Consider the following 12,491-nt stretch of genomic DNA (forward strand, 5'->3'; position numbering starts at 1 on the left):
TTATTTTTACAACTTGTTCAGCAAATTACCTAATCTAAATTACACTTTATTTCAACATTTAGATCAAAAAACAAACAAAATAACTGCAAAAGTGCCGCCCTGTTTTTTAAAGTATGTCGTGCCATTTCCAAGTACAAATAATTCGGAAAAAAGGCATTATCTGCAATTTGACCCCGCAAAATAAAAATAAAAATTGAAAAATATGTGAGCTATTTTTTTTAATGTAATGTATATACTCATTTGAAAATAAAATACAACTTGAACTGTTTGAAGAAAAAAACTCGCGTTGGTCAATTACCAATTAGAATTGTGTAGCTAAACCCTTTTCTTAAAGTAGTGCAGTATGCCATCCGTCATAAATACAACAGATTCTTTTGAAATTGGATTATGTATAATTTATAAGCGACAATGTTGTATTGGTCAGTAGTTTCCTTTTTCGGTAGATTAATTGTGATTAATCTAATTATAATATTTATTTAGGGCTGTGTGATTATGTATGCGATTTAACTGGATTGTGTGTAAATAGTAGTCGCATCTGTGATGGTATAAATGATTGTCAAAATGGAGACGACGAAAATAGATGCGGAGCAACGCCATTTCCTACATCCTATCCAAACGGTTTGTTATTTTAGTTTTAAAGGAGATATCCTATTCAGATACAATAGAGCCCCTTTCTCACAGAGCTGAGTGCCAGGAATATTGCGGGAATATACCATTACCATGCCGGTATGGTTTTCTGTGAGAACGGGTCGTCTTGGCACCATGCCGGCATCGACATGACCTGCTTTAGACCTAGTAATATTCTAGGGATATTCCCCGCAATGCCAGACGGGCATTCTGTGAGAACGTAACGCCGTTATATTCCGGGGTTCCCTGTCGAGGCTTCAGACACCTTGCGCGGTCAAGTGTATCACTTTGGCGCCGATTCAATTCAATTAACAATAATAATGTCGAACTGGTGGGATAATGAGATAACAGAGCTGCTTAAAATAAGGGGACAAGAAGAAATTTGGGCGTTACTGCAGTTTCGCACCACACTGTTATATCTTCGATTTCTCGCTTAATTTTTTTCTCACACCCACATCATACAATTTTGGGCCATTATGTAACATGTTCCCATGATTTAGCCACCGTTAATTACCTTTATCATAACAAAAAATGCCTTTCAAAACAGCTCCTTTTTTCGCGAATACTTCGATCGAACTGTGGCCATTTTAGAATCAGAAAATTGCCAGAAATCAATGTATGTTTTATTTTCTGTTTTTATTTTTAAACTGCAAAGAGTGGTTTTTATAAAGAACCAGCTGTACATATCAAAAGGGCGACGATATGAGTCCGTACATAAAACATTGATAGGAACCATTAATATGAATAATAATACTAATAATGAAATATTAATTTAGCCTTTATTATTTCGCCAGCTGAAAACATTTCTTGCTTTTCAATCGGATTTTATAACACTGCCCTCTATAGTTTCTATAATTTTTGGGGGAAAATGAAGCATAAATTCTGGCAATTAAGTGATAAATATAAGATGGCGAACATTTCGCAGTGTGTTGACAGCGAGTTCAGTATTGTTTAAAATGGATATGAAAGGGTTCCTAGCAATATCATTTTATTGGCTCAACGTGTAGATCAATCAGTTTTAAGCTTGCCATAGTCATACTTAATGTTTTGGAGGACGACAACGCCCTCAAAACGCCCCTGAGAAACCTGTGAAAAACCTTTTGTGACGTCACTAAAAGTTATTTTTGTATTACAGAGATAGGAATTTAGCAGTAAATCATTGATTGATGCAAAAGCATGGTAGTAATTACTTATTGCTTTGATATTTTTATTCTTGGATAAGTATGTTAGCCTAATCGAATAAAATTAATTCATATTATCAACCAAGTTTTTTTTAAAACGGATTTTCATTTCGTTTTTCAAGGCCATCTTTTACGAAATTCATAGCCAAATGCCTATCTTGCTGGGTACACGGAGTTATTTTGCGCATGCGTGAGAATCACAGAGTCGACCACCTTGGCCTCTCTCTCGACCCTCCGCCGAGCGATGTTTATTTCGCTATTTATAAATTATATTATACACGTATTATTGAAACATTCATTTTATTATTATTTCGTTGTAATTAACTGAAATTGATGGAAATTCGTCCACATCGTCAGCTTGTTAACACGGGTGTTAACATCGTTTTGAAGAAACGGTTGGACGAGTAAATGGTGTTTGACAATGCCATGGCCTGGAGCTAGCTAGGCCTAGGCCTAGGCCTTTTTAGTAGTGATGACTGCTGGATACGGTGTTTAGTCGCCCGGCCAGAGAGGTGAGCTGAGAGCGTATGCTCCTTGATGTATCGTTGAGGGTGTTAATGGTAGGCACAATTGTGTTACTGTATTATGTATATACACATTATTTATAAGTACGTTTATTAATATTGTTGTGTGCTGTAGTGTCCTGACTAACGTATTATTAAAATATTTTTTTTTGTTATTACATGCCGCCCTACTAGCTAGTAGGCTAGGCAACACTGAATACTAAATATTATGATTCCTAATAAATAGAGTTGGATTTTCTCTAATGTAGTAATAAAGGTTATAACAGGCCAGGCCTAGTTAGGGTATTTCAGCTTGTATCATATACAGTACCATATACAGTACAGTATACAGTAAATAAACAATTCATTTGTATTTTTACCTACCTACAGGTCTATAATTGGAGTGCAATTATGATAATTGATGGACGAGATAAGCAAATGTATTTATTGATTGGAATGGAAGCGCAAATGTTAGAGTAAAATTATAATATTAAGGTAACAGATACTGAGCATTGCTATTTTAAACTGTTGATCAAACCTACATAATACATTATACTAAAATTATTATTTTGTTTTGAGGGCAGATAAACATGTGCTTATTCATTTTCCTTTTTTCAGGTGAATAGAAAGATACCCAGAGTACTTTATAATAGATGCTACTTGGATCATGCTTGCACGATACATTTATGCAGTATACTAAGACACCAAGTATAGAATGAGCGCAGACAATTAAAATTACAGAACTAAATATTTATGAAGAATAGTAAAATATGCATAATAGAATTCTTTAGACGCGAGTGCTAGGGTTACAGTCATACTGTAACTATGGTAATGTACTACCAGACAGTACACTAGTAGCAGTGCATCATATAGTGTTTGTTTTTAACCATCTAAATGGGTCTGGGTGTGAGTGAGTGGCCGAGCGGTTAAGACAGTGGAACCGTAATCACGTAGCCATAACATCGGCAGGGGTTCGAGGCTCACTCACTCCGTGGTTCTGGTGGTAGAACGAGTCTTCTCGGATAAGGACTATAAACCGTAGGTCCAGTGTACACAACTTGCTCGTGTGCACTTTAAAGAACCTAGTACATCTTTCGAGATGAGTAGGGGGTTACCCCGGTGTATTAGTACATCACAGCCACTGATCACCAACTGGGCCCTCTGGGAGATCAGTCTTTGACTGAAGAGGTCACCCAGTATAAAGATAAAACAAACAAAAAACAAATAAAAACAAATACTGTATAAACAAATAAACCACTACTGTACTTCTTTTTTTATTTATTTAGCCAAATACTATGTACAATGGACATTTATGAAAGAATCCATCTCTTGAATATGATGGAGCTGGCTGGTGGTGTTGATAGAATTAAAATGTATCACTCAGGTCTCAAAAGTAATTTATGTCCTGTTTGAAAAATCCTGCTTGTTCCAAACTCATTATGATACATTTGTTCAATAAAATTCATTCAACACACTATTTCTGCCATATAATTTGATGTTTACAATTTTATTACTAGTACTATTACAGTTCTTCAAAGCCATCTCATGTACTGTTGATTCCATAAATCTGCAAAGATAAGACCAATAAATGGATGGAAATGTACTATTATTTTTATTCAATCCTACCTCTAGGCCCTATAGTATTATATTTTATGACTTGGTAACAAACAGAAAGAGGTTATTATTTAATTACACTACAGTTACTAACTACACTATAATAATCCTCTCGGCCTCACCTCCTCTGCTCTACTTTAATTATTAGTATTATCATATTACTATATTAGTCAATAACAAAAGTCAGAGCCAAAAACAAGTTCAACACAAGCTTACCTTTTTTATTTACGTCGCCTTTTACATACGTCTACGCCCGCGCCTTGTCCACTTCCTGGAGGTTCGTCGGTGGACCGGCGACTGCTACTCTCTTGTACTGTAGTAGGCCATGGAGTAACTCCATGTGTAGGCCTAGCCTACTACTAGCGAATTTAGAAGAAACTATAGTCTACTAGACCTAGCCTAATTTGTAGTCTGCGTGAGTGGTTTAGTGTGAGAAGTACAAATACACACTTTCTTCTTTTCACGTACAATCTTTGCAGACATAACTTTTTATTGATTTGTGAAATATCGATATTTTCTACGACTGCAGCAACAGGGAGCTTGCAACACGCGAGTCTCGTGTAGCATGGGTTTGTTTATTTTGTTTACACCACACACAGTCCGCGAACGAGACAAGGCGGTGATTGGACTGTATTAAAATTCATTAACCATTCACAAAACGACTGCTGCCGTGGCTACAACCCCGGGTGTTTCAAACTCTAAATTTGACAATCTCGTACGTGCGTATAGAACGTTCATAAAAATTAAGATGGCGTGCCAGTTGGTCGGCCATTTTGCGGACGTTTTATACAAAAATTTAATTTGTTTATTTCTCAATTTCTACTAGGTATTTGAATCTAATTTTTTGTGTGCTGTTTATTAACATTAAAAGGATTCATACAAAGTCCTTTTTGTGAAATTTTAAAATCCTTTCATATCCATTTTAAAATGTTTTGAAAAGTATTGTTATTTAAAAAAAATTACTTAGTAAGTGGTCGAATCGTATAAACATGTTACATAATATTATGTTGCGAGTGTAAAAAACGAAAGTTTAGGTAAGAAATCGAAGATATAACGGTGTGGTGCGAAACTGCAGTAGCGCCGAAATTTGTAGCATAATCTATAGCAGGCCTAGCCTAGGCCAGCTCTTTGTTAATGTTGGTGCCTAACTAGCCTGACCCTTCGTCGCCTTGTAAATTGTACAGCCTTCTAAGGTGTTTTACAGATTGCCGATTGACGGCTAATTAATTGCTGTACCTGTATAATATATGCACAATATACTGTACATAGCATGTATTGCATAAATATGCTATAAAGGAAGATAATAATCTGTAACCTAACATTCGCCGCCATATATCCCTAGACAAAAATAATAACAATAAAGGACGCCCTCAATAATTATTTTGTCAGAGACTTTTTATTGGCCGAATATGTCCGACTCCTTTCTCACAGAAAGCCGGTATATACCGGTTATATTTCCGGCACGATAGTCCGATGAGAATGGGTATATGCCGGTAACGATACCGGCACGACGCCAGCACTGTACCGGTATATTGCAGACACATCTGTGAGAAAGGGGCTATGGAGATAAATATAGGAGATACAAATTTTAAAAAAAATAAAATAAAAAATAAAATGCCATAGTCCATGGGCTGGAGGGGGTTACCGTGCACCCCCCCCCCCCCACAGTTAAACTTCTTTGGTATCATTTTCTTCTCACGGACATATAGAGTGAAAAAATCGATGTTAACAAGAAAAATATAGGGATGCATTGTATGTACTTGCGTCATTTGTAATGATCATCAGTGTTTTATCTTCAAATATTTGTTGGGGTAGGGGGTAACATTTATCCTAATAACCCAAGAATCCAACATCTAATTAGTATTATCTTAGTAACATTGTGTAGCATACATCTTTTAAAATCTTTTAAATTTAAATAAAATTAATCGGAAGATTATTAAGGTCAGTAGAGGTCAAAAGGTTATTGACCTTTTGCAAAATGCAAATTTTTCCCAAAATATAGATAAATTTCAATATCGTATCTACAATTTTCAATATTTTTTATCTTAATTGGGTTTTACTTGTGCTTACTGACATATTGAATAAGAAAATATATGTTAACAAGATAAAAATTGCAGTTCATTATATACAAATTGTTATTTTTTATTGTTAAAAATTGCAATAAAAATACATTTTTTGGGGTAGGAGGTAACAATAATAGAAATAACCCAAGAATCAAATATCTAATTAGTATGATCTTGGTGTCGTTGTGTAGCATTTATGTTTTTTAATCACATAAAATTTAAATAAAATTAATCGAACCATTTTTAAGGTCAGTAGAGGTCAAAAGGTCACTGACCTTTTTTCAAAATTGCAAATATTTGCCATAATGATATACATTTCAAATCTCTAATTTTCAATATTTTTTATTTTAATTGTGTTTTACTTGTGTTTACTGACATATTGAATAACAAAATATGTGTTAACATGAAAAAAATTGCACTGCATTAATACCAATTGTCATGTAATTTTGTTATTCTTCAAAATTACAATAAAAAGACATTTTTGGGGTAGGGGGTAACAATTATCCCAATAACCCAAGAATCCAACACCTAATTAGTATTATCTTGGTACCATTGTGTAGCATACATCTTTTAAAATCTTATAAATTTTAAATAAAATTAATCGGACTATTAGTAGGGTCAGTAGAGGTCAAAATGTCATTGATCTTTTACAAAAATGCACATTTTTGCCAAAATATAGATAAATTTCAAAATAGTATCTATAATTTTCAATATGTTTTATCTTAATTGTGTTTTACTTGTGCTTACTGACATATTGAATAAGAAAATATATGTTAACAAGATTAACATTGCAGTTCATTATACACAAGTTATCATTTTTTATTCTTAAAAATTGTAATAAAAATACATTTTTTGGGTAGGGCGTAACATTAATAGCAATAACCCAAGAATCAAACATCTAATTAGTATGATCTTGGTGTCGTTGTGTAGAATTCGTTTTTTTTTAACCATATAGAATTTTAATAAAATTGATTGAACCATGTTTAAGGTCAGTAGAGGTCAAAAAGGTTACTGACCTTTTGCAAAATTGCAAATATTTGCCATTATGAGATACATTTCAATATCAAATCTCCAATTTGTTCAATACTTTTCATTTTAATTGTGTTTTACTTGTGTTTACTGACATTGAATAACAAAATGTGTGTTAACATGAAAAAATTGCAGTGCATTAATACCATTGTCATGTAATTTTATTATTCTTCAAAATTGAAATAAAAAGACATTTTTGGGGTAGGGGGTAGCATTAATACCAATAACCCAAGAATAAAACATCTAATTAGTACGATCTTGGTATCGATGTATAGCATATATGTTTTTGTAATCATGTAGAATTTAAATGAAATTAATCGAACGATTATTAAGGTCAATGGAGGTAAAAATATAAATATTTCAATATCAGATCTCCAATTTTCGATATGTTTTTATTTGAATTGTCTTTTACTTGTGCTTACTAACATATTGAATAAGAAAACGTGTGTTAAGATAAAAAATGTCAGTACATTGTAATTTTGTAATTGTTAAAAATTGCAATAAAAAGACATTTTTGGGGTAGCGTAGTAACATTTATAAGAATAACCCAAGTATCAAACATCTAATTTGTATGTTCTTGGTATCGTTGTGTAGAAAAAATAAAAATTATGCAGAATTTAAATAAAATTAAACAAAATGCTACACAACGATACCAAGATCATACAAATTAGATGTTTGATTCTTGGGTTATTCTTCTTCTTATAAATGTTACCTGCTACCCCAAAAATGTCTTTTTATTGCAATTAAAAATTGACAATTTCTATACAATGTACTGCAATTTTTTATCTTAACACAAATTTTCTATATTCAATATGTTAGTAAGCACAAGTAAAAGACAATTCAAATAAAAAAATATCGCGAATTGGAGATCTGATTTTGAAATATATCTCATTTTGCCAAAAAATTACATTTTTGCAAAAGGTCAGTGACCTTTTGACCTCTACTGACCTTAGTATCGTTCGATTAATTTCATTTAAATTCTACATGATTACAAAAATATATGCTACACATCGATACCAAGATCATACTAATTAGATGTTTGATCCTTGGGTTATTGGTATTAATGCTACCCCCTACCTCCAAAAATGTCTTTTTATTGCAATTTTGAAGAATAATAAAATTACATGACAATGGTATTATTGTACTGCAATTTTTTTCATGTTAACACACATTTTGTTATTCAATGTCAGTAAACACAAGTCAAACACAATTAAAATAAAAGTATTGAAAAAATTGGAGATTTGATATTGAAATATATCTCATTATAGCAAATATTTGCAATTTTGCAAAAGGTCAGTGACCTTTTTGACCTCTACTGACCTTAAACATGGTTCAATTAATTTTATTAAAATTTTATATGATTAAAAAACACAAATGCTACACAACGACACCAAGATCATACTAATTAGATGTTTGATTCTTGGGTTATTGCTATTAATGGTACACCCTACCCCAAAAAATTTATTTTTATTGCAATTTTTAAGAATAAAAAATGATAATTTGTGTATAATGAACTGCAATTTTAATCTTATTAACATATATTTTATTATTTAATTTGTCAGTAAGCACAAGTAAAACACAATTAAGATAAAACATATTGAAAATTGTAGATACTATGTTAAAATTTATCTATATTTTGACAAAAATGTGCATTTTTGTAAAAGGTCAATGACCTTTTGACCTCTACTGACCCTACTAATAGTCCGAATAATTTTATTTAAATTTTATAAGATTTTAAAAGATGTATGCTACACAATGGTACCAAGATAATACTAATTAGGTGTTGGATTCTTGGGTTATTGGGATAATTGTTACCCCCTACCCCAAAAATGTCTTTTTATTGTAATTTTGAAGAATAACAAAATTACATGACAATTGGTATTAATGCAGTGCAATTGTTTTCATGTTAACACATATTTTGTTATTCAATATGTCAGTAAACACAAGTAAAACACAATTAAAATAAAAAATATTGAAAATTGGAGATTTGATATTGAAATGTATCTCATTATGGCAAATATTTGCAATTTTGCAAAAGGTCAGTGACCTTTTGACCTCTACTGACCTTAAAAATGGTTCGATTAATTTAATTCAAACTTTATATGATTAAAAAACATGAATGCTACACAACGACACCAAGATAATACTAATTAGATGTTTTATTCTTGGGTTATTGCTATTATTGTTAACCCCTACCCCAAAAAATGTATTTTTATTGCAATTTTTAACAATAAAAAATAAGAATTTGTATATAATGAACTGCAATTTTTATCTTGTTAACATATATTTTCTTATTCAATATGTCAGTAAGCACAAGTTAAACACAATTAAGATAAAAAATATTGAAAATTGTACATACGATATTGAAATTTATCTATATTATGGGAAAAGTTTGCATTTTGCAAAAGGTCAATGACCTTTTGACCTCTACTGACCTTAATAATCTTCCGATTAATTTTATTTAAATTTTAAAAGATTTTAAAAGATGTATGCTACACAATGTTACTAAGATAATACTAATTAGATGTTGGATTCTTGGGTTATTGGGATAATTGTTACCCCCTACCCCAAAAATGTCTTTTTATTGTAATTTTGAAGAATAACAAAATTACATGACAATTGGTATTAATGCAGTGCAATTGTTTTCATGTTAACACATATTTTGTTATTCAATATGTCAGTAAACACAAGTAAAACACAATTAAAATAAAAAATATTGAAAATTGGAGATTTGATATTGAAATGTATCTCATTATGGCAAATATTTGCAATTTTGCAAAAGATCAGTGACCTTTTGACCTCTACTGACCTTAAAAATGGTTCGATTAATTTTATTCAAATTTTATATGATTAAAAAACATGAATGCTACACAACGACACCAAGATCATACTAATTAGATGTTTTATTCTTGGGTTATTGCTATTATTGTTAACCCCTACCCCAAAAAATGTATTTTTATTGCAATTTTTAACAATAAAAAATAACAATTTGTATATAATGAACTGCAATTTTTATCTTGTTAACATATATTTTCTTATTCAATATGTCAGTAAGCACAAGTAAAACACAATTAAGATAAAAAATATTGAAAATTGTACATACGATATTGAAATTTATCTATATTTTGGGAAAAATTTGCATTTTGCAAAAGGTCAATGACCTTTTGACCTCTACTGACCTTAATAATCTTCCGATTAATTTTATTTAAATTTTAAAAGATTTTAAAAGATGTATGCTACACAATGTTACTAAGATAATACTAATTAGATGTTGGATTCTTGGGTTATTAGGATAAATGTTACCCCCTACCCCCAAAAAATATTTGAAGATAAAACACTGATGATCCTTACAAATGCCGCAAGTACATACAATGCATCCCTATATTTTTCTTGTTAACATCGATTTTTTCACTCTATATGTCCATGGGAAGAAAATCATACCAAAGAAGTTTAACTGTGGGGGGGGGGGGTGCACGGTAAACCCCTCCAGCCTCCAGCCCATGGACTACCACTATTTAATTTGATTATTCCCATGAGCAACGAAGTTGTATTTATCAATAGTTTGTTTAAACATTAAATTAAACATATATAATTGAATAAATAAATATTTACATTTAATTAGGCACGTGTGATTATGTTTGCATTTACACTGGAATGTGTATAAGCAGTAATCGTATCTGCGATGGTATAAGTGACTGCCTATATGGCGACGATGAATATGGATGTGGAGCAACACCATATCCTACATCTTATCCATCAAACGGTTTGTTTTTCGCTTAGTGAACAATTTACTTATTGTATAATACAATACTATTAATTGTAAATGAACAAAGTCAAATAAGTACGCAAGTGCAACTGAAGATAGTGGCCTTCTTTTACAAAGTTACATCCACAAAATGAATGAAAAACCATGTGAAAAAAAATACAGTATTAAAATAAAAAGGACGTCGTAGTAATATACAATACACATCTTCATTGACCACGACAGTGACACAAAGTAATTATTAGGCTGTATAATGAATCTGTTTCATTGATAAAATGTGTACGTTTAAATGTATTTAAAGAAATATTTTTATTTATATCTAATTTTTTTTTTCAGAATGTAACATAACTGCAATTTATCTTCAGGATGCGAATGTTTCATATTCATTTACATCTCCAAATTATCCAAATAATTACCAGAACTATTTAAATTGCGAATGGACAGTGTCCACCTCTTCAGAGTTTGTTATTCTTCTTCAGTTCAACGACTTTCAACTAGAGTATGGATATGATTATCTGTATGTTGGGTTTGAAGAAAATAGTTATGAGTATACTTTCACAGGTTCATCCATTCATTCTATAATTTCCGAAAACTCGACACTGTGGATCCGTTTCTACACGGACTACAGTGTGACATATAGAGGATTCAATGCAACAGTAACGGCTTTAACAAATGGTAATTTGTGTATTTTTTTACTGGTTTTATTGTTTTTTTGAAATTCCTATGTATGTTGACCACAAGCAAGACAATACGTATGTAAAAAGCGTCCACATTAATTCACACTACTACATTATCAACAATATTCCACATTACATTAACAAGATATTTTCATATTTTTAGCTTTGAAATGCACTCGTTATCGTTACATGGCATACCACTTGTAAACATTAAACAAATCACCGAATTTCACAGCAATACAATATAATTACTTTGTGTACGTGTACGTGTACATGATTGATTTTTATGAATGGAATAAAAACAAAACGCATTTGTTGTTTACCACAAACGGTACAGTACAATAATAAAAAAAAAAATAATAATAATTAAATCTTAGCGGACATTTAAATACAAAGAGCATCTTTTCTATTTTTGGAAATAATGTAAGAATTCAATTTTAAATTATAAATTGAGAAAAGCAATTACATTTTTTCACCATGTTCTCGTCTCCACTAATAATATCTGCATCTAGATAATATCACAGTTTCACAGATAATCGTAATAAAAATCTCGTTGAATTGGTTTATTTTGGTCTTAATATTAGATTGTGACTTTTTTTGCCATGATGGTTTGTGCTTAGATGAGTCTCTCGTCTGTAACGGTAACAGCGAATGTACAAATGGGGAAGACGAATTAAACTGTGTCAACGGTATGCTTTATTTTTAACCTTTCCGGTTTTATCAGAAATTGTATTTGATATAGTTTTCAGTTGTTATTTATGTTGTCCACATACAAATTGACTAACAATAGAACAGCAACGCGAAAAACACACGGGTGAATTTGAAAAGAAATAGGTTTTTTAAACTATTCGCATAAAAAAACCTGTATATTGAATCAACTTTTGTTTTAAAATTACAAATCACAAATTATAACCCTTACCTCTTGTCCAAAAATGAGGTTTTTTGGACAAGTAGTTCTCGAGAAAATGTAATTTCAGTTTACTTGTTACTTTAAAACTGCTCACCGGCTTTTGAAAATTGTCTCCTATCTTTTA

General features: G+C 31.4%; 1 protein-coding gene across 1 annotated transcript in view; it reads left to right on the forward strand.

Moving 5' to 3' along the window:
* Window positions 1–438: 438 nt before the first annotated feature.
* The window catches only part of LOC140040737 (hyalin-like), a 33,351-nt gene continuing 21,298 nt past the window's right edge, over window positions 439–12,491 (forward strand). The window contains exons 1-4 of the mRNA XM_072086897.1: window positions 439–618; window positions 10,640–10,780; window positions 11,117–11,455; window positions 12,042–12,146. Coding sequence (XP_071942998.1) covers window positions 10,672–10,780; window positions 11,117–11,455; window positions 12,042–12,146 — 553 coding nt within the window. The 5' untranslated portion in view covers window positions 439–618; window positions 10,640–10,671. The remainder of the gene's footprint in view (window positions 619–10,639; window positions 10,781–11,116; window positions 11,456–12,041; window positions 12,147–12,491) is intronic.

The sequence above is a fragment of the Antedon mediterranea genome, chromosome 1 (assembly GCF_964355755.1).
Source record: "Antedon mediterranea chromosome 1, ecAntMedi1.1, whole genome shotgun sequence".
Taxonomy (NCBI): Eukaryota; Metazoa; Echinodermata; class Crinoidea; order Comatulida; family Antedonidae; genus Antedon; species Antedon mediterranea.